This window comes from Rhinoderma darwinii, chromosome 5, assembly GCF_050947455.1.
Source record: "Rhinoderma darwinii isolate aRhiDar2 chromosome 5, aRhiDar2.hap1, whole genome shotgun sequence".
In the NCBI taxonomy this organism is placed as follows: domain Eukaryota; kingdom Metazoa; phylum Chordata; class Amphibia; order Anura; family Rhinodermatidae; genus Rhinoderma; species Rhinoderma darwinii.
This window is the reverse complement of record NC_134691.1, coordinates 325,630,854-325,653,701: the sequence shown is the minus strand read 5'-3', so window position 1 is coordinate 325,653,701 and position 22,848 is coordinate 325,630,854. Positions and strand designations below refer to the sequence as shown.

Below are 22,848 nucleotides of genomic sequence, written 5' to 3'. Positions count from 1 at the left end.
ATGAATTTACTAAATCTGACTTTAAAGAAGATGGAAACCTGCCCTAGTGACGTGACACAGGTCGCCGGTTATTATAAGAGAAAGGCTCGCCGCTAACTTCATCTTATTCCAGTGCACTTTAATAGCGGAAATATCTGACCTGTTCCTATAGGTCACAACATGTACGTTTTTACCTGTAAATCTTGCTGTGTAATTTCTATACTAACATTTAACAAGAATACACAAGAACTGCTGACGTTGGGTGAATTTCCACCAATTCATCATGTGGGGTCCATTATGTCTTCATAGACTGAGCTTGTGGGGCCCCAGGAATAGCAAACATTATAAAATAGAGTGTAAATGACGACGAGCCGATAATGTATCTCCACATCTGTACACCATTACACTTAGGACTGTTTCCCATCCAGGAGATTCAATAGGGACATTTATTTGCTCCTAAATGAGCCATTTACTGTGTACTTGTATAAGGACGATTACAGAAGAATGTGCCACGTACAACCAGTATATACTGCCCGGGTGTAGATGGGATAGAAGAACTCTGGTTATAGAGTAGCTCGGCTTATGAACATCATTTTATATCTTTTTGGGATTAAAACCATCTAGTAAATTCATGGCCTTAAAGGGATTCTCTCTCCGCGGTCGTTTAACCCCTGTAGCACTTTGACTTAAATTTCCTCGCCTAGGGGCTACATTACATACATTTACGTCAGGGAGATCACGCTGGCACAACGCGAGACCTGCTGAGATAACAAAAACCTCTTTCCTTTGCCATTTTAACCCCTTAGATATAAAAATATAATGGTTTTTCCCCAAAATGTTGGCAATATAAACTACAACTCATTATATCACTACATCGACGGGAAAATAATACTTATGGCTCTTGGAATGACCAAAAATAGGCCGGTGCTTAAAGGGTTACTGTGCTAGTATTTGAGACCCCTGGCAAAAAGTAGTTGCCGACACCTGAACATTTCTCCTACACAATATAGTATAACATGGTGACCTCATTGACATACAGTATATGAGATTCTCTTCATACTGCCAAGGGGTAAATGATATAATTCTAGCTGCCCACAGCCACCACTAGAGGGAGCTCTACTGCGTTCAGGAAAGGCATAGATATTCGATAGCTAAAGCCGGTTATTCTCTGGACACGTCGGTATAGAGGCAAATCTAGAAACATCTGAAATGATGGCATGGCTGTTTCATGTGTAATACTATTCCCCCGTTTCTTTCGTTGCATGCTTGCATATGTAATGGCTTGTCCTATAGTTTAATGGAGAATCCCTTTAATCTTAGGCAATCCCTGCAAAACTAACAAGTCACCGCTTCTCCCCTTCCCCCATCGCCTGCAGCTGCTTGCAAACATTTTGGCTGTGGCCCGCTCACTACACGCAGTATAGTATGGCACTGTATGGCATATTGTGGTCACGTGTCTGATGTAATAACTATTAGGGGATGCAGTCATGTGGATCTTTCTCTATAATGGTTTTATCTGCTTTTCAACACAACTTACAGTTTATATACGAGTACAATGAACACAAAAAGTTGAGTAACTTCTTTGTAAAATACATTGGTTTAAAAGGGGTTATCCAGAACTTTTCGAAATCAGGGGTAGGGGATGGTGTAATATAAAAACCAGCAGATACCCTATAAAGTGCCCCTCCTCCTGTCCTGAGGCCCCGTTCTCCACAACTCCAATCCCTAAAGTTCCTGAAGCATTCACGTGACCGCTGCAGGAGCTTCATGGACCTAAACTGCAGCGCACGGGGCTTCAGCGCTGGAACAGGGGATACTCCATGCAGTGAGTATCTGCTAGTTAATTATTTTACCCCATCCCCTATGCCGTTTTTAAAAAAAAATCCTGGATAACCCCTTTTTTATTTAGCGCTCCTCCTCTTATAGTCAAGTGCTGTTCTGCTGGTTATCATTGGAAACAGTCAGCAAGCTTGTTTTCAGACACATCCCTAACGCTAGGCTGAGCTCCTAAAATGGAGTGGGACAGTTCCTTTTCTCTGCATCAGATTACTGTACAATGCCTGGTGTAAAGACTTTCCAGAGAATGGGAATACTGGGAAATTAAAACTTTGAAGACTGCAGAATTGTGAATGCAGCTCTGGAGTATAATATAGACCGTAACTCAAGATCAGCACTGGATAAGTAATGTAATGGATTTGCTAAATTACTCAACTTTATCTATATTAATTCCGTATGTAAACTGTGACTTGGTGTTTAAATGTGGTCAGACACTTACGCGGTTTTATAATATTTGATAAAAGTTTGTGGAGAATTTCCTCCTAAAGTCCAGCAATCTCCCAGAAGTCCTTGAGAGGTCTCCTGCTATCAAGTTAGACATTTTTTGTTAGTGTAACTAAAAGTTCAACAAACTTCTGACGTGTCGTAGACATGTCAGAAGTTTTGGTTGGTGGGGGTCCGAGCACTGAGACCCCCACCAATCGATAAGACGAAGCTGCAGAAGCGTTCGTGTGAGCGCTGAGCCGCTTCATTTCTGTTCGGCTTTTTCTAGAAAGCCGATGTGGCGGAGTACCGGCTCATAGACTTGTCATAGACACATCACATGTCAAGTTTGTTGAACGTTTAGTCACCCTTTAAGCTTTCTCTTGGGCTAAGTTCACACCTCCGTTACAATCAGTTTACCTCTGTTCCGTCAGAGGAAGAGAGGATCGATACATTAAATGGAAAGCAGCGGTTCCGTTAGAATTACCATTGATTTCAATGGTAATTCTTTGGTTTCAGTTGCTTTCTGTTGGTCTCCGTTCGCCAGGTTTCCGTTTTTTTGAACGCAAACAAAAGTGCCGTCTGCAGAACTTTCGTTTCCATTCAAAAAACGGAAACCTGGCGAACGGAGACAAACGGAAAGCAACTGACACAAAATGACCATTGAAATCAATGGTAATTCTAACGGAACCATTGCTTTCCGTTTAATGTATCGATCCTCTCTTCCTCTAACGGAACAGAGGTAAACTGATAGTAACGGAGGTGTGAGAGAAGCCTTAGCTATATATATATATATATATATATATATATATTAGAGCAAAAATTAGGCAGCACTCCGTTTGTAAAGGTGAAAAAAGAGGGTACTTTTATTGTCCCATAGGCAACGTTTCAGCTCCTTCTCAAGGCTTGAGAAAGGCTCCAGGGGAAGGGGCTGAAACGTTGCCTATGGGACAATAGAAGTACCCTCTTTTTTCACCTTTACAAACGGAGTGCTGCCTAATTTTTGCTCTATACATAATTGGGATCTTGGTCTATCCCTTTGGGCCTGCACCCACACTATACCGGTGCTGCTGGATCAATCCATTTGTCTATCTATATATATATATATATATATATCTTGCACAATGGTTGTCATTCTGCTCCTACATAGCAAATCTGCAGTGACCCATCCCCCACTCATATCAGTGCTCGACTAGGCACAGCTGACATTCAGGACTCTAGGGAAGCAGAGTAACACCCGTGGGGAGACCTTTTGGTGCTGTGGTTTTATCAGCGGAGGTAGAACATGTCCACACAACGCTTGTTTCTGCTTTGTTTCCATAGAAAACGAACATTTCCAAGTTTTGTTGACCTAAAGGCAGCCGTATGGGATGAGTATTTGATGTGGAGGAACAGATTCGGAGTGCTGCTGTTCCTGTACTCTGTCATTCTCACCAAGGTGTGTATAGGGAGGGGGTCTCGTCTACTGCTCGGAGGCCCCGTGTACTTTATATCTGTGATTCCTGATACAGAGCTCCAAATTCCCTTCACAGATATAGATTCATTAGTTGCCGTATACTCGTCCTGTTGATCGTGCGGGCACCTCAAGTGTGCCTTGTAATATAGAGCGGGACAACGGCCGTAATGCACAACCGGAGCCCCGCTCTAACGGCTCGGGTTAGAGGAAAATCTCATCTCCGCCCTTAACCCATACAAGTTTGAACGCTTAGTTACCCTTTAATCGCAGTATTCAGACTTGTTATAGCGACATGTCAGAAGTTTTGATGGGCGATGGTCCGGGCACTGAGACCCCCACCAATCGCTAAAACGAAGCGACAGAAGTGCTCGTGTGAGTTCTGAGCCCCTTATGAAATATAAGTCCCTAGATAGAAAGTAAAATAACATATTTGGTGTCGTAACGACTGTAACAACCTGTACAACATCGTGTTGCGTTACTTATGATGAACAGTGTATGCCGTTGTAATTCAGAAGAAAAATCACAAAAATTAGCCCGGACCTCAAGGGGTTAAATAAGATCCTTGCTGCCACTAGGGTCCTACTAAAAATAAAAACCTGTATGCGGATTCTTTAGCCCTGTTTACACTGAGTGTTTGTTTTTTTTTTGCAGGCAGAAAAAATCAGAATTCCTTCAGGAATTTTGAACTGCCTGCGGTGTTTTTTTGCCCGTGGCCATTGAAGCGAACGCAAGGACCACAGGCAAATCACACTGAAAATGCGCAGAAACTTTTTTTTTTTTTTTTTCCTCCCATTAATTTCAATGGGAGGTCAGAGGCGGCAAGAGAGGACATGCCGCTTTTTGTTTTCCCACAAGCGGCCAAAAGCCGCCCGGAAAAAAACCCAAACGCCACTGCCTCCAATAAAAGTCAGTGCAAAAAAAACTCTGTGTGAACAGGGCCTTTGTCTACTTGGAGCAGGGCTCAAGGCAAATAAGCACAGAAAAGTGTCACCTCCAGGGGGCGACACTAAAGGCGAATAATGAGGGGGAATTGAACTAAAGGAGGAATATCCTTCTAAAAATAAGGGTTCCATGATGCCCAGTGACCGCCACTACAGGGATGAGGATTAGTCCAGTTTCTCACCATGGACGACCGACTGCTACTACACCCCATAACCCGACCTGTCACCTATCTGAGGACAATTTCTATTAACAATCCATCTTGCCTTACCAGGGAATTGAAAATGTTAAAAATGAAATAGAAGATGCCGAAGAGCCTTTGATTGATCCTGTATACGGGCATGGCAGGTAAGGGGGCAGTTGCCCTGTAGATTTTAGGTGTTTATACTTTATTTTAGTAAAACCTATATACAAATACCCTATTATGGCATTCTGAGTCAATAGAAGGGGGTCCTCGTCCAGGCCAGAGTAGGAAGCAGCTACAGACACCATCTCCCTCTCTGCAGGGCCTGGCATGTCTGTGCGAAACTTGGAGAGCTGTTGATTTCAATGGGCATTGTGTAATACTTCATTTCTCCTGTAGTGGTGCTGTGGAGGAATTGATTACTTGCTGCCAGGCTCTGAAAGCACAGATCTCTCAGGATCACTGCAGCTGGACACGTTGGGGGAGACTTCTAACAGAAGGGCTTGTCCACTATAGACATTTATGTCCTATCAATTGGGTCTGACCTCTGGGACCCCGACCAAACCTGACAACTTAGAATCTTTCACAAATATATGGCCATCAGAAGCCTTGACCTTGGGTGTTTGCCCTTGTGTGACATTCCCATATAAGAATTGAAATATCCCATAGACATTTCTTCTCTCATCCGCCTGATGTTCCTGGGAATTGTTTTAAATTTTTTCGGACGGCGATAAGAAAAACAACGCAAATAATAGAACTGCTGCCCCTGAAATTCTCTGTGAAAATATTTAGTTATTACGTCAAAGAAAAGTGTATCTATAGGGATTGTCTATAGGATTTAAAGTGTAGCTAAACGTTTGACATGCCATAGTGACATGTCAGAAGTTTGGATTGGTGGGGGTCCGAGCACTGAGACCCCCACCAGTCGCTAGAACGAAGCAGCAGAAGTGTTTGTGTGAGCTCTCAGCCGCTTCGTGTTTGTTTGGCTTTTTCCGGAAAGCCGATGTATCGGAGTGCGGGCTCATAGGCTTTCTATTGAGTCCGTACATGATACATTAATTTCCGGAAAAAGCCGAACAGAAACTAAGAGGCTCAGCGCTCACATGAGCGATTGGTGAGGGTTTCCGTGCTCGGACCCCCACCAATCCAAACTTCTGACATGTCAAAGTTTGTCACACGTTTAGCGCCACTTTAACATGAAGGAGCAAATAACCTTCTCACAATTTGTAGATTTGAAATATAAAGATTCATCTATTTGTCGATCTCGGGTTGTGTCAATTCTCTCGGGTGCAGCATCTACATCAATATCTACTTCCTTAGGCCCCATGCACACGACTGTGGTTTCCATGGTCCATGCATTGCCCGGGAGACTGGTTCGCAAAAAGATAGGACATGTCTTGTTACGGTCGCATTTTGCACACTGCAATGTGCACGGCCCGTGATTTGCGGGTGACACTCCACGGCCGTCCGAGCTGCGAATCACGGCCTGGACACACCACTACGGTCGTGGGCATGAGGCCTTACTGTCTTGAATTGTGGATAATAAATGAGCACTAATATGAATGGAGATTTTAATCCACACAAGGTCTCGGCAAGAACCGTGCACCTGACAGAAATCAGAGCCGGAAATGTCGTGAGAATTTTTCAGTAGTGCAGCCTCTGGCTTCAGGCCTGTAATATCAAACGATTACATCTCCAGATAGAAGGAAGATATTGACAAGCCGTTTTCACACTTTCAGTGCACACCGCAAGACTCTCGATATCCAGCAGGGAATGATTTGTAATGTGATGTGGTTTTTTTATTTTGTCATGCAGCTTATGATTTTTATTTTATTTTTTAATATTTCTTCTAGCCAAAGTTTGATTAACCTTCTGTTGACTGGACATGCTGTTTCCAATGTGTGGGATGGAGACAGGGAATGCTCGGGAATGAGTAAGTTAAAAAAAATATATATATTTTGCTTAAAGTGTAGACATTTTGGCCCATTATTTAGTGCAGCGGGTACTACTCAGGACTGATCCTTGGGACAAGACCAAGTGCCATGTGGAGTATATGGTATCTGTACATATATAACTTCTATACTTTACCCCCATTTCTTGGATTCCCCTCTGCCTAGCTGAAATAGAGCGCTCTTGCTGCAGATCTTCTTAGAGAGCGTTGCTTTTTATATGATTTTTGTGTAATTTTTTTATTTTTATGAAGTAGTTTAATTCCTACGTCCGTAATTGACGCCGCAAAAAAGGCGAGTACGAGCAATTACGTCTAAAATTCAGGAGCTGTTTTCGCCTGAAAACAGCTCCGTAATTTCAGACGTATTTTACGTTTGCGTGTGAACATACCCTTAGGGAGGACGCCACCTACAGGGCACAAGAACACGAGGAGCTGGTAATATTTTAACGCCTTATAGTGTAAATTTGAATTTTTTTAAAATCCATGGATTACACCTTTTGAATACTATTTAGGTTTTTGGGTCCAAAATTCTGTTTCTTTCCTTCACACAGCCACAGATTAAATGATAATCTGGCTATAAAACTGTCTGCAAAAGGCTCCCCCTAGTGGTGGCTGCAGGTAACCAGAATGATCACTTTGTTTTTATAATCCCAGAATATGGAAGACTGGCCCACATTAATCATGCGGTTTACGCCAGGTTTGGCGTAAACTGTGTAAAAAAAATAAAAATAAATTGCAATATGTAATATATAATAAGATTTGCCACTTTTCTTGCCAAAATTTGTAAGTGACTAGAAAAGCGGGCATGGTCTCCACGGAGAGGTAAAATGGCGCAAACTTTGTCACAAATCTACACCTAGTCCTAGCAGGCATATATTTTGTTTTTCTGCGTCTCTCACCGTGCAAATATCGTCAAACTTATCAAGAGGACGTATAATTTACGCCTTTTAATAAATTTGGCGCAAATCACACCAACTATCTCCTTTACGAAGATACACCAGCCTTAGAAAATGTGGGTCACTGTGTTTACTGTGTCAAATGCACTGCTGCAAGTAACCACCAGGTGGCAGAGAAGTCCCATTCCATTGCTAATATAGAATCCAGACTATGGAGGATTGTGCTCCTGAGCCGGCCGACCTCACTGAAGACTTTTTTTTTTTTTATAGGTCTGGAAAACAAAAGAGAAACCTTTCTTCTATTTAGGCAATGCTTCACTGTCTGTATCCACTGTTATTAAACCTTTATTCTTCCTTTTAAGTACTAATGAGACTTGTGTGTAATATTCCGCTCCAAGGATGAATGAGATGCAGGAGATAACAAATTGTGTGCGTGTTTTTAATCCATGTCCTTAAGAAATAAAACTTGGCTTTAACCCGGCCTTGAACAGGACTTGTTTAGTAAAAATAGTTCTGAGAGCACTGGGAACCGAGGTACTGATGACATAAACTTGTAATAATGGAATTATGTGTCGTCTATGGAATTTAACCCCTTCCCCCTGCTTGCATTCTGGGCCCTAATGTCCAAGCCATTTTTTAGATTTTTCCATTTCATTCGAAGAGCTGTAACTTTTTTGTTTTCGCATCGACATAGCTGTATAAGGTCTTGTTTTTTGCGGGACGACTTGCAGTTTTTATTGGTACCATTTGAGAGTAGATGCGACTTTTTGATCACTTTCTATCACATTTTTTTTAAGTCAGGATTAACAGAAAACAGCAATTTTTTTATTTTATTTTTTACGGCGTTCACAGTGCGGGTTAAATAATGTAACAGCTTTATAGTCGGGGTCGTTACGGACGCGGCGATACCAAATATGTGTAACTTTTTTGCTTTATTGTAGTTTTTTTTAATAGTAAAGCATTTTGTAAGGGGAAAAGCTGGGTTTTTCATTTTTTTTTTTTTTTTTATTAACTTTATTAAACTTTTTTTACTTTTTTACTAGTCCCACTAGGGGACTTCACTATCCTCCGATCGCATTTATAATACACTGCAATACTTTTGTATTGCAGTGTATTACTGCCTGTCCGTTTAAAACGGACAGGCATCTGCTAGGTCATGCCTGCGGCATGATCTAGCAGGCATTCGCTGCAGGCAGACCTGGGGGTCTTTATTAGACCCCCGGCTGCCATAGAAGACACAGACACTCGGCGATTTTATCGCCGGGTGTCAGTGAGATGAGAGGGAGCTCGCTCCCTCTCTCCAAAACCATTCAGATGCGGTGCTCGCTATTGTGCACCGCATCTGAAGGGTTAAACAGGTGAGATCGATACTAATATCGATCTCACCTGGCAGAGCAGGGACGCCCCCAGCCCTCAGCTGCCTCTGGCAGCTGAGAGCAGGGAGATTTCACGGCTCCCTGCTCTGTTTACTTTATTCTACAGCAGCGACGTAGTTTGGCGGCGCTCTAGAATAAAGCCCACTAATGACCGCCATAAAAAGACGTATCGGCGGTCATTAAGGGGTTAAAGGGGCCCTACAGGATCTGGTAAATATCATACATTTAGGGACGCACATAATAATGTAGAAGATAGAAGGTAGACCACTCCAGCCAATCACATATGAACAGGACTGAGTCTGAGACACACTGCTTGTTGGCGGCTTTCTGCCCTTTCTCATAGAGGGGGTCTTGAACAGGAGAGCCCCTTTATTATGTCCAACACCTTTTTAAGTTATTTTGAAGTGTGTGTGTGTGTGTGTGTGTGTGTGTGTGTGTGTGTGTGTATATAGGACTTATTTTGTGGTGATTCTGAATTACAACTTTATTATACTCCAGAGCTGCATTCACAATTCTACTGGTTATTGGAAGCAGTCAACGAGCTTATTGACCCCTCCCTCCACATCTTAGGCGGTTTTCCGTCGGAACGGAGCCCCGACTGACGGAAATCATAGGTTTCCGTTTCCATCACCATTCATTTCAATGGTGACAGATCCGGTGCAAATGGTTTCCGTTTGTCTCCGTTGTGCAAGGGTTCTGTAGTTTTGACGGAATGAATACCGTAGTCGACTGCGCTATTCATTCCGTCAAAACGACAAAACCCCTGAACAACGGAGACAAACGGAGACCATTTGCACCGGATCCGTCACCATTGAAACCTCTGGGCCATTGGGCTCCGTTCCAAAGGAAAGCTCAGACGGAACGGAGCACTGACGCGGATGTGAACGCAGGCTTAGCTAAACTCCTATGTTACAGTGAAGCCGCTTATTTTTATTTTTTTTCTCTTTGCTCTTTGTGACCTGTCAGAGCTGCGAAACCTCGTAACGTGACACTGTATGCCACCGGGGGCGCTGGGCACATTGGTAGCTCCATGCCAAGAAGTTTGCACCAGGCTGCTATGGGAGAGTTCGGTCATTTACATAAGTTTATATTTAGATAATTATTTTTTTTGGGGGGTAACGATTTTTCAATTTCAAACAGATAACGTCTCTTATAAAAATGTCTATCAGTGTGTTTGGTGCAACTTTCTAACTACGTTTTATTAATAATTTTTACTTTTTGAGATACAGCTGCTTTGTGTCCTGTATACAGAGCAGCTGTATCTAGCGCTGAAACCTGTATCCGTCAGCTCAGCGGTACTGACGGGTTCAGTGGGTTCTGAACATAGATGTGATCGGTAACCGCTCGATCATGTGTGTCCACCTGCACTCAGCCCAGTAGGTAGACGTGCACATTGCTTTATACTTTGAACACCAGGTGGCGCCATACCATATTAGTAAATGTTATAGTTCTTTACCGAATAATTTTTTTAACAGCACATACATGGCAAACATTGTTAATTTTTTATGATCTTTACAAGAAACTTGCTATTTAATGGTGGGACCACCCCTTTATATAATTAAATTTAGGCTGCCTGTAGCTGCCACTAGGGGGGGCTTAGGCGCTTACTGCAGACAGTTTCATTATGAAGTTCAAAGGGAATCCAATTGGTAAGCAATAATCTCCCCCTAGTGGTGGCTTTAGGCAATTACAATTTATTAGAATTTTCTAATTCAATTTTTTTTAGATTACCGCCTGTTTCTTTTTTTACTCGATCTCTGTGTTAATAGTTTGCGTATGCTTATCGCTTCTCTCCAGACGGAAGCAGTACCCAGCAGTACCCAGACGGATGTTCCTACCGCAGTATGAGTGCCTTTCTCTCATGTATTAATCCAATTCGGGACTATGGGATTAACATCTGCTACACAAATGAGAGTGGGAGAGTTTGGGTATATTCACACGCAGCAGATTTGTTCCAGAGAATTCTCCATATAGCTGAATGGGGTTGTTTCTGCAGCAGGTGCGTGCATTTCTGCTACCCCCATTCAGGTAAGTAGGACAGTCGCAGACAAATCTTCTGTGTGTTAATATGTGTCCTTATGGAGGGTAACGATGACCAGAAGACTCTGCTCCTTAGCGCCAAAATGTCTGACTATGGTACCCACGCTTCTGAAGTGCAAGTCTGTCTAAGTAGTAAAGACGGAACTTGCAATGTGTCGCTGTATAGTTAGAAATAAATTACCATGTAGAATGTGAACCACTTCATACAGCCCACCCCCCGGGACCCCCCACCGATCAGCAGGACGAAGGAGTCCTGGCCCTCCAGCGAGCGAGAAGGTCCCTCCAATGTTTATTCAGGATATGGTCAGTGCCGCGTCAGTATGTGCGGCTCCGCCTGGAACTGCATCTCCGCCCCATTCAAGAGGGGTCGGACAGTGTTTTTTTAAATTTTTTCGGAGAAACCTTTTAACAACCTGAATTGTTAACAAAGCTATTTCAGAGAGGATTTGTCATGTCTCCTGACATGTCCGTGTTAGTAAATACCTCTCCATTAAATAGCATATCTGGAACAAGTTTACTGAGAACTCTTAAGTTGTGCGGTTCCTCTGTTGGTCCTCCTGGAAATGTAGGAATACATTGAGACTGGGTGTTACCATTCCGCTTATCAACGGTGAATGTCCTTACACAGTCTGGGCCTGACCAGTCAGCGCTTAGTGTCAGACTGTGTAGACACGCTTTATTGACCAGGGGAATGGTAGCGCTCAGTTGTCAATGCTTCTATTTCCAGGAGGAATAAAAATGATCCTTATATTGCATCACACACAAAAAGATGACATTTCCTCTTTAAATTAGACTTTCAGAAATGTGTATTTTGTCAATATAAAGTTTAATATTTTACCACCTTGTTCCGTTCTCTTCCAGAGTTGCTGGGCATACACAGTCAGGCACACGTCGGTTTTCTGACTCTAATGGAGTCCCTGCGATATTGCAAGGTAAGCTCCTCCCCCAGCCATTGACTCCTCCCTATTGCTGTAGTATCACATTGCTTCCCATGACTCTTCCGCTGGGTCTACGGCAGGGGTGCACAATCTTTCCTGCTCCGAGGGCCGCGTTGGCAAATTGTACCACTCCCAAGGGTCGCAATAAAAATTCTAGGGGTATTCCCACCTGAGGCATTTTGTAGCATATAGACTTCGTATCACATAAAAGTATAATAAGTGGGGGTTGCACGTAGGGGGTCTTCCAACCTATAGGGAGAATATGGAAATGGCGAAGCCCATAAAATTCAATGGAGAGAGCAGCCTGCATGCCCGGGCACCACTGCACATACCCGGTGTAAATGCCATCTGTACCCCTTTAAAGAATCCCTCTGGGTAAAACTGATGCACCTTTATACCTGGTACAGGTGCTGAGGTGGGGGGGGGGGGCGGTGCATGACACAGGGATTCATGCACCAAAGAGAATGGCAGTAGTGCCAGCCACACATTAGTGCCAGACTTTCAGTGCACCGTCCGTACATACCTGTCCCTTCCCCTGTACTCGCGTCACTCCTCCTTTTCACCGCTCGTCTTCTCTCCGACATGTGAGCAGCCACAAGAGGGCGCTCACGTATATCTTCCAAGTTCTGCTCTTATATCTAAGCTGAATCCAGGAAAGAGAACGGAGCTGCTGTCTAATGATGTCAAAACATCGCGCATATGCAGAGTCTTCCTGAACTATCTGGGCAGAAACCAGCACGTCTGGGGCTACACATAATCGCACCGCGTGCCGCAGGTTGTGCCCCCCTGGTCTACAGCATCCCTAGGAGACTATATATGTTTTTACTTCGCATACCGGAATTTTGAGACCCGTCGGAATCTGATCTCATGTGACGGATACGTTGTTCCTCGTCGCGCTACACCGCGGTCTCGGATGGTAGAAGCTGCACATATTATTTTCCATTGATAAAAGCCTCGCTGTTCTGTGCTGATGTTAATACGAGGTGTGTCCGGTGATCAGCCAGATGTCGGCTTTGTGGTTACAGCCATTACTGATCTGTCTTCCTTTAATAAGAATATAGTTAACCACATGCAGAATAGTCTGTTTTATGTGAAAATACCTACAAGAAAAATAAAACATATGTCTGAATTGGGGCTGAACAAGCCGTTGTAAAGCTTCTCCTCCACCGGAGATGGGCACTTTGGTTTCTAAATTGCGCAACGGCCAGGATTGTTGATCCCGGTCATTTAAACCCGTATGATGCCGTGATCAATCACGAAACAAAGAGAAGGGGCTGCCTTTGTATCCTGTTCGCTGGGATCGACAGATTTAAAGGGATTGTCCACTTTTGGCAGATTAATATTATATTTTTTTGTATAAGTTAAAGTTATACAATTTTCCAATATACTTTCTGTATTAATTCTTCACGGTTTTCAGGATTTCTGCTTGTTGTCACTCAATAGGAACGTTCATTGTTTACTTCCAGTGGATAAAATCCTGTCCATGCTCATGTGATGGACACACAGGTGAATGGCTCGTTACAGTATGTGTATCAGAGATGTAATTTGTAACGAGCCATTCACCTTTGTGTCCTGTACATGGTCATGTGATGAATTTATCCACTGGAAGTAAACGCTGAATATTCCTATTGCCGCCGGTTACACAGTCTATAGTAAATACCGCCGCCGCTCGGTCCCCAGTCTCGTGTAAAAGCCGCCGCCGCTCTGTCCCCAGTCTCGTGTAAAGGCCGCCGCCGCCGCTCGGTCCCCAGTCTCGTGTAAAGGCCGCCGCCGCCGCTCGGTCCCCAGTCTCGTGTAAAGGCCGCCGCCGCCGCTCGGTCCCCAGTCTCGTGTAAAGGCCGCCGCCGCCGCTCGGTCCCCAGTCTCGTGTAAAGGCTGCCGCCGCCGCTCGGTCCCCAGTCTCGTGTAAAGGCTGCCGCCGCCGCTCGGTCCCCAGTCTCGTGTAAAGGCTGCCGCCGCTGCTCGGTCCCCAGTCTCGTGTAAAGGCTGCCGCCGCCGCTCGGTCCCCAGTCTCTTGTAAAGGCCGCCGCCGCTCGGTCCCCAGTCTCGTGTAAAGGCCGCCGCCGCTCGGTCCCCAGTCTCGTGTAAAGGCCGCCGCCGCTCTGTCCCCAGTCTCGTGTAAAGGCCGCCGCCGCTCGGTCCAGTCTCGTGTAAAGGCTGCCGCCGCCGCTCGGTCCCCAGTCTCGTGTACAGGCTGCCGCCGCCGCTCGGTCCCCAGTCTCGTGTAAAGGCTGCCACACTCGGTCCCCGGTCTCGTGTAAAGGCCGCCGCTCTGTCCCCAGTCTCGTGTAAAGGCCGCCGCCGCCGCTCTGTCCCCAGTCTCATGTAAAGGCCGCCGCTCGGTCCCCAGTCTCATGTAAAGGCCGCCGCCGCCGCCGCTCTGTCCCCAGTCTTGTGTAAACACTTTATCTTACACTCCGTAATATTGATTTTTCATTTTGGGACCAAAAGTATAACTTGACTCCTACTTTTTTAGACTTGGGAGCCAAAGGTGTCCTGGAGCCCTATCCAGAATGTAGTGAAGTCCTTTATGAGCCGCTCCCTGTATCACATGTATGAACATTCGCCTTCACACAGCCGCCCATGGTTGACAACTATTCACCTTAAGCCTATAAATGGAGAGGAATTTTCTTGTTTAATATTTTCAGTTCTCCTTGAGTTCAGCATCTGAAGACGACTTCACCACCTTTCAGGGACTCGGAAACATAAACCCTAACAGAAAACACGCCCCGTCTTTTTACGCCTGTTTTTGCTTTCATGGCTTTGATGGTGTTTTCAAGTTTACAGAGCAGTAAAAATAGTCCTCTGATGTCAGTGCGTGAAGAGGAAATATTTCATATTGACTGTTGTTGATTTCAGAGGAAAAGACCCGATTCCAGAAGACGGAATACTCACGGGGTTAACTTTGCTGCAAACTAGTAAATGTCACCCTCGTCTGTCTGTCAAGGAGGAAAACGCTCGTGACGATTTCTTAAAGGGTTTTGGCCGCTTTGGATTAACTTTTTTTTTTTTTTTTTTCAATTCGGAGGGATCCCCTGAGAATAGGCAGACCCCCGGTGTGCAGCTACTGTGACCCCTCCCCCTGCAATCAGCTTTAATCAGTGGCTTAACTTAGCAGCAAGTGTTCCATTTTCCTGGAGCGCCACCACAGGGGAAATTAAACATTACACAGTTCCTTTTTTAAAGTCAATTGGCATGAGATGCTCTTTGCAGTCACTCTCCACTCTTGATAAGGGTCCTGAATGGAGTACTGACCCCCCCCCATCCCCCTCATAACTCAACATTCCCTAATAGAGTATGTGAAAATGTGTTTTTTTAAAGCAGATCCCTCCTTTAAATCTATATAAATTTAAATTCTGAGGTTCAAAGATAGAATTAACATAGTCCTACACTGCCCTGCCACTTAAAACGCTTGTTATGGCGCCCCCTGCTGTTCATTTGATTTCCTCTCAGAACATCTACTTGGTGTGTCCAGTGCTGGTGGTCACACGTGCTCAGTAGGTCAGTCCCATTACCTGGATCCTCTTGTACACGGGCGACGATGTGATTCCTGATATTGTGCAGGTCCGCCAATAAGAATCGGTGTACTAGAAGCGACTTCTCACCAGCACTGGGCACATTAGGTGGACAATGTCCACTGGACATTCAGAGAGGGAATAAAAAGAACACCAGGGGGCGCCATAACAAGTATGTAACAGCAATATCTGGACATGGGAGCAATTTCTTTTAATTCTTTCAAAATAAAATGTATGTTTTGCGTGATCTAACAGAGAAATGTAATATTTGATCTAAATAGATCCAAAATTCTGTGATTTTAATTTCTTTATAGTGGTCTGAGCTTAGTTTTTCAGGATAGGTGATAATTGTCTGGAATCTGGGGGCCCTATTGGTAGCTAAAACAGGGGCCCTGATGAAAGCAGTTGAGTACAGCGCTTAGCTGTTTCAGTCAGTCCCGAAGACATTGAAAGAAGCGGCATTCTCGAGCTCCACTCCATTCAAGGGGGAACGGGAGTTCCGGACACCTGTTCTCGTGATTGGTTTGGGGCACAGCAGTGGGGGTCCCCAGCGATTAGACAATTCTCTATCCAGTGAAATCTGGGAATACCACTTTAATAAATTGTTGCAGAATTTTGCACTTAAAAACATGAGAAAATGGTGGATATTCACTTTAATCCTGAGTTTTCATATATAAGCCACTAATAGTGTAACACTGCGATTTGATTAAAGGGGATGTACAGAGTTAGATAAACATGGCTGCGTTCTTCTAGAAACAGCGCCACACCTGCCCACAGGTTAGGTGTGGTATTGCAGCTCAACTCCATTGATTTTAATGAGGCTGAGCCGCAATACCACACACACCCTGTGGACAGGCGTGACACCGTTTTTGAAAGAAAGCGGCCAAGTTTTTCCAAATCTTGTACAACCAACAAAAGATGGATTTTTATTTTCCTTACAATCGTTTATTGTGAAAACGGGATCCATTGCTGGATAATCTACTGGGCATGTCAAGATTCTGGTATTGCCCAACTCAAGTTTTGCCTTACTTTTGGGTTTCTTCTGGGGTATGACCTTCCATTTGCACAATAGACATGGTAAGGGCAGGTGTAGTGTCCGTTGTGAATTATCGTTGTACATATTTTTTCTTTGTTTTTGTTTTTCCAGGTAGGCAACTTCTTAAAATCCCCAAAATATCCTATCTGGGTCATTGGCAGTGAGACGCATCTAACAGTGTTTTTCACCAAGGTGAGTAATATAACAACCTTATGTGAATCATTCAAATTTGGGTGTTAACTAATACACTATTTGGCCAAAAGTATGTGGACATCCCTCCTAAATGAGTTCAGGTATTTCAGCCACACCCATTTCAAACAGCTGCATAAAATCAAGCACACAGCCATGTAATCTCCATAGACAAAAATTGCTCGTAGTATGGATCATAGTGAAGAGCTCAGGGACTTTAAACGTGGCCCTGTCATAGGATGCCTTCTTTACTACAAGTCAATTTGTGAAAATTCTGATCTGCCCTGGTCACCTGTAAGTGTTATTATTGGGAAGTGGAAGCGTCTAGGAGTAACAACCGCTCCGCCAATAAGTGGTGGACCAAGCAAACTCACAGAGCGGGACGCCGAGTGCTGAAGCTCGTGACACGTAAAAATAGCCTTTCTATTATAGCACTAATAACCGAGATCCACGCTGGCTCTGTAGTGACCTCAGCACCAGAGCTGTGCAGCCAGGGCTTCATAAAATGGGTTTCCATGGTCAATGCACACAAGAGAAGATCACCGTGCACAATGCCAAGTGTCTGCTGGAGTGGTGTAAAGCACGTCGTCGCTCAACGGTGGTGGTAACAGTTTGGGGTTTGGCTCTTTCCTGTTCCATCATGACCTCGCCCCTGTGCATAACGACATGGTGTGGGGTGGAGGAACTTGAGCGGCTGCACAGATGCTTGACCTCAACCCCATCCAACACTTTTGGGATGAATTGAAACACTGCCTGTGAACCAGGTCCTCCTCCAACATCCGCATCTGACCTCACCAATACTTTTTGTTGATTGGGCAAATAATTCCCGCACACACTCAGGTGTCCATATACTTTTGGCCATATAGTTTGTTAGTAACGAATGAAGTTCTGATCATAGGAATTCTACCTGATTAAAGGTCAATGCACACGATGCGTATTACATGCGGTTTTGCCGCACCTATTTGCATACGGTAAAACCACAGCGTATTACGCTACCGGCATAGACAATGACATTCCAGGAAATCTCAGGCACGCGCTGCGGTATTGACGGAAATCGACGTGCGGATTTTAAGATCTGCAGCATGTCAATTTATCTTGCGTTTCCGCTTTCGAATTCTATCTGCCTAGTGCAGGGGAAAATCGCATGAAAACGCCGCGATTTACGCATCAAAGCGTAAAAACCTTCAGGTGTGTTTTGTTCCTGCGAATTTCTTGCAGTTTCCTGCGGTTTTGCTGCATGTTTTCCGCTGCATAATACGCAACGTGTGCAGGTAGCCTACGTTTTCTGAGTTGTGATATTAGTTACTGTATATTTTTGTACACTGTCGGGTAAATGTCTGTGATTTGGTGTATGGAAAGATACTGCTCTAAATAAAATACATTCCTGCTATGACTTTCCCGGAAAAGAACATAAATGGCCATAAAACATAGGCTGACATTTTTTATCGCGGGATCGATGCCCTTTACTGTAGTTGATTTTCCTCAGTACATGTTCAGCAATAATTCTTCTGTTTTCCTCACTGTTGTTTTAGTTATTTGTAGTTTTTATATTGATTCTATTCTTGGTGTAATGGAAAAAAAAATCTCTCCATTCACATCCTGGGCATTTTGTGGTGGGCTTGTAGTCAAACTCGTCAGCCAGTCAGAACAAGCCGAGCTGCAGCATAAAGATGTAGGCTAAGGAAAGAGCAGAAACTTGAGCCCGTGGTGAGGCAGGAGGGGGATTTCAGGCTCGGAGTCAATCAGTCACCTTTACACTGTATTTCCCAGATAATGTTTCTGTAGATATCTTCCCTTCAAAGGAAACCTGTCCTCACGACAAGCCTCTTTAGCTGAGAACCCATCACCAATAAAAGTCCCCCAAAGTGAGGCACATATCCTTATGAGTGTATGTATACCCTCCATGAGGTGTCTTTCATGTGTTATGATGGAAATGACGGGGGAGGGGTGCATTAACAAACGCTCTCTAAAGGGTTTGTCCCTCTCAGGATATGTATGTCCTATCAAGGGATCCCTGTCTATTAACCAAATTGGAGAGCCGCTACATGTAGAGGACTCGGCGTGACCATCTATAACATTGTCGGCCATTCATTCGAATGGACACCATGTAATACCACGTTTCTCCTGCAGCGATCGTGTCGATCAGATGCGATGACTCCTTTTAATGGTGGGGCTTCAATTAAGAAAAGGAAGTGAGGCCCAACCAGAGCGTCAGATGAGGATACGGTATTGGTGTATCTCACCGTGGACACTGGTTTATGGAGACTATGAATGCGGAGAAGCGGAGTCCACGATTCTGAGCCATTAAAGCGCAGCAATCTTTTTGGTAAATGAGTAGCATTCCCAGTGTTTTCTGAGCCTGTACTCCCTCTCTGCGGGATGATTTATCACAGAAAACACTCACATAGGAGTTTTTGCTCTTCCTGTTGAGTCCTCCGACATAGATGGCACTAAATGATAGCCGACCTTCACCTCATAACCCGGTGGGAGTTTGCTTGTGACCCGTGTAATCCCCTCTGTGTGTTTTACTTGTGCTGTGGGAACTATAATTAGACGCATTACAGATGTGACCTCAATACTTTCTGCGTAAGATAAATGACTGCCGAAAATCCACTTCTCATTCCCTCAGATTTCAGGGTCTGGGGAGGATCTTTTGATGCTAAAATTCTACTTTGGACCCCTTAGGATCTGTAGGTCTAGTTTTGTATATGTAAAGCAAGAGATGTCTCTTCACATGCTGTAATGCCCTCCACCGATCACTAGAACGAAGGTGCTGCACCACTTGTCCGAACCCCTGTGATTCCCATTGTACTCTCTCAGGAGAGACTCTTTTTTTTTTTTTCTCTTTTTTTTTTTAGATCACTAAAAACCTGGAGTACAAAAAAAGTGCATGTTTTACAATGAAGGTCGGACAAGACGAACCTAGAGGCCAAAAAAAAACAAGCAACCCTTCACCTCAACACACTAGTGGTCCCTGTAACACCCTTAGTTAAAGGAGTTACCCATTACTAAAATTGATGACCGATCCGAAGTATAGGCCATCAATGTGAAAGAACACTGATAAACTTTTTTAAGTTAGGACGTTAGAGGAGCTACTAGGAGGAGGTTGTAGAGCAGGGTCTCCCAATTCAGGGCGGTCAACCTGCATGTTGTAGGGTCTACTAGGACACATGTAGGGCCAGTTTGGGTATTTTGGGCCTCTAGGCTTATATTGTTGGGTGTCTTCCATTGTGGAACCCGCGCTTTTTTATACTCAAGGTTTTCAGTTATATTTTATACTGTTTTCAATGTTTTTGATGTAATGTTTTAGCAATGGCGATTCGGATTTCTCAAATTCAGACTCTTAAAGAGGCTCTGTCACCAGATTATAAGTGCCCTATCTCCTACATAATGTGATCGGCGCTGTAATGTAGATAACAGCAGTGTTTTTTGTTTTGAAAAACAATCATAGCTAGTTTAGATTTATGCTAATGAGTTTTATAATGGACAACTGGGTGTGTTTTTACTTTTTACCAACTGGGCGTTGTACAGAGGAGTTTATGACGCTGACCAATCAGTGACCAATCCGCGTCATACGCTTCTCATTGTTCCAGCCCAGCTTCTTTCACTGCACAATCACGCTGGAACAATGGGCTGGAACAATGAGAAGTGTATGACGCTGATTGGTCAGTGTCATACACTCCTCTGTAGCCTAAGGGGCTAAACACCCAGGTACAGTACGATTGCTGCTCCTGGCTGTTGTTCCCAGGTGTCAGCTGTAAAGCACAGCTGACACCTGCCACGTACGGAGCAGGCTCTGCTGGTGAGCCCGCTCCGAGCGTTACCTCCACCACCACGACGCAATGGTAAGTCGTGGCACGAGAAGAAGTTAAAAGCTCGGCAGATGTATTTGTACTTTGTTTTAACCTACGTCTGTTTCTTTGCCAACCCCCAAGTATTTTCATTAGTAAGAACAGTCCTGCCAGCATAATAAAGCATGAACCATACAATTTTATAATTCTCTGGTCTTTCTATAGTAGACAGTCATGTGTACAGCATGAGATATCCAGGGATAATGAAATACAATTTTTATAGATATAGAACTGTATTCCTTGTGATAAACTGTAAGTTTAGAGGGTGTTCACATGACCGCGTCACGAATAGTTTGTCTTCAATGTCACACGCGAGGATGTAAAGAGTGGTTAAAATATGTGCATTATATGGAACATATAAGTCCTAATTATCAGTACTAGCTCAGAAGCCTGAAGAAGATTGTCCAGTTTATAAAGCCCGTTTTTCATACACCCTATTAGAGAATTCAGAATGAATAGTGGGGGGTCCCTTATTCAGGGTCTTCATCTCTTGGCCAGAGTGCAGAATGGTTACAAAGAGCATCTCTCGCTCTGGAGGACCTGTCCTGTATTACACAGACACTCTATTGATATGAATGGACACTTTGTAATACTTAATTTCCCCTGTGGTGGCGCTGCAGGGAAATTGAACGCTTTCTGCCAGGTTTCAAATAGATAACTGTGGGCCCATCAAGGAGACAATTTGTGATCACCTTGTTAGCATGGTCCCTTGACAATAAGCATGGATTGTCTGAAGTAGACAACCCTTTAATTTTGCGGTTTGAAAACCGTGCAGAAATGTTGGGTCAGGCACACGGTATCTCTGTTCTGTTAATAATCCTAGAATCTCGCTACTATCCTGTGCTGTGTGTTTCTCTCAAATTACAACAAAAAAGAAAAACCACTAGTAAATATAAGCACTTATCTGTCTCCAGGAAAGTTATGTGACAACCAATATGGCTGCCTTTAAAGCTTCAACGAGGGTTGTCATCCAGCTTTCCTTAAAGTGGTGGTCTCTGGCGGCCTCCAGCAGTATTAATCTGATTGGCTACCATGTAATACCACATTTCACCTATAGCGGCCACTGCAGAGAAAAATCTATAGCTGGCTGCATCTAACCGGGGAAAATCAGCTGTTTGCCAAAGTTCTTGGTAGCCGGTCGGCAGAAGATGGTGATGTCATTAACCAAGACCCGACACTTTACTTGGTAAGTATCTTTAATAATTTTCTGTTCTATATCCTACATACAGTATAAAACGGAAATCCAGTACAGGGCAGAATTTCATCTAACACTCCAGTCAAAAATTAAAAAATCCTCTGTCACTTAGAGATTGTATATATTCTCTTGCTTTTAGTCTTTCTGCTCCGTGATTTCATGGTTACAGTATGGTTTCTACATTGTAGCAGGTTGTGGCTGTTCTTTCCATTACACATTTATGTACAGAAGTGACCTATAAACTCCGCCTTAAGTAGGAGCCATATGAAAACTTAATTTTTGTAGACAATGTATCGTGCAACCTAATAATAATAATTTTAAAAAAATCGATATTCTTCTAGCCCAATCGGCATCGGCATACTATTTTGGCATAGATCAATGTAACGTTCTGTAATAAATGGAGGATTGTACATTGTGTTAGTGATATCCACCCCTCGGCCACCAAAAAATAAAAATGAAGACCGCATCTAATGCTATGTTTATTCATGGGTACTGATTGCATCCCTATGTAGATCTGTACCATCTGCCAGCCATCCTATAGACCAGATGACACTAATGAGAGTAGACTTCTCTTCCAGGTACGCCTAACCGTTTTCTTCCTATTACAAGACCTGGATGTCATAGCAATGGTTAAATGCCATAAAGCATTAACTGAATTCCAGGGACCCGCACACATTCCCACAGTCTACGGAACGATCTACCTAATAGTTTGGGATGAATTGTTTACATTCACCCCGTAGAGAAGAAGGTTTATCAATGTGTAGTTTTAAAACGGGATCTCGGTAAAGTGAATATTCATGGTTGGTTGAGTCAGACCATGAAAATGTAATTGTACGAGCCCGAGGGACAGAGAGCAAATAATTTCCGTTCCAGAGAAAACTATCTTTCTTTCTCCCATCTGTTTTGCGTTCTCCTTGTTAGACATAGATGCATACTCTTCAGCCGGTAGCCCGTCACCCTTGCTTTAATGTATATAGGATTTTACATTGGGTAATGACAGGGAGCTGGGAGATGACCTCACTTGAATTAGGACGGTTTGGATGT

At 43.9% G+C, this 22,848-nt stretch overlaps 1 protein-coding gene across 2 annotated transcripts in view; it reads left to right on the top strand.

Annotated features, from left to right (window-relative positions):
• The window catches only part of MINDY3 (MINDY lysine 48 deubiquitinase 3), a 96,609-nt gene that overhangs the window by 18,966 nt on the left and 54,795 nt on the right, over nt 1-22,848 (top strand). For both annotated transcript variants that reach the window (XM_075828745.1, XM_075828746.1), the window contains 5 exons: nt 3,562-3,676; nt 4,908-4,981; nt 6,671-6,750; nt 11,942-12,012; nt 16,681-16,761. In XM_075828745.1, the coding sequence (XP_075684860.1) occupies nt 3,562-3,676; nt 4,908-4,981; nt 6,671-6,750; nt 11,942-12,012; nt 16,681-16,761 (421 nt within the window). The remainder of the gene's footprint in view (nt 1-3,561; nt 3,677-4,907; nt 4,982-6,670; nt 6,751-11,941; nt 12,013-16,680; nt 16,762-22,848) is intronic.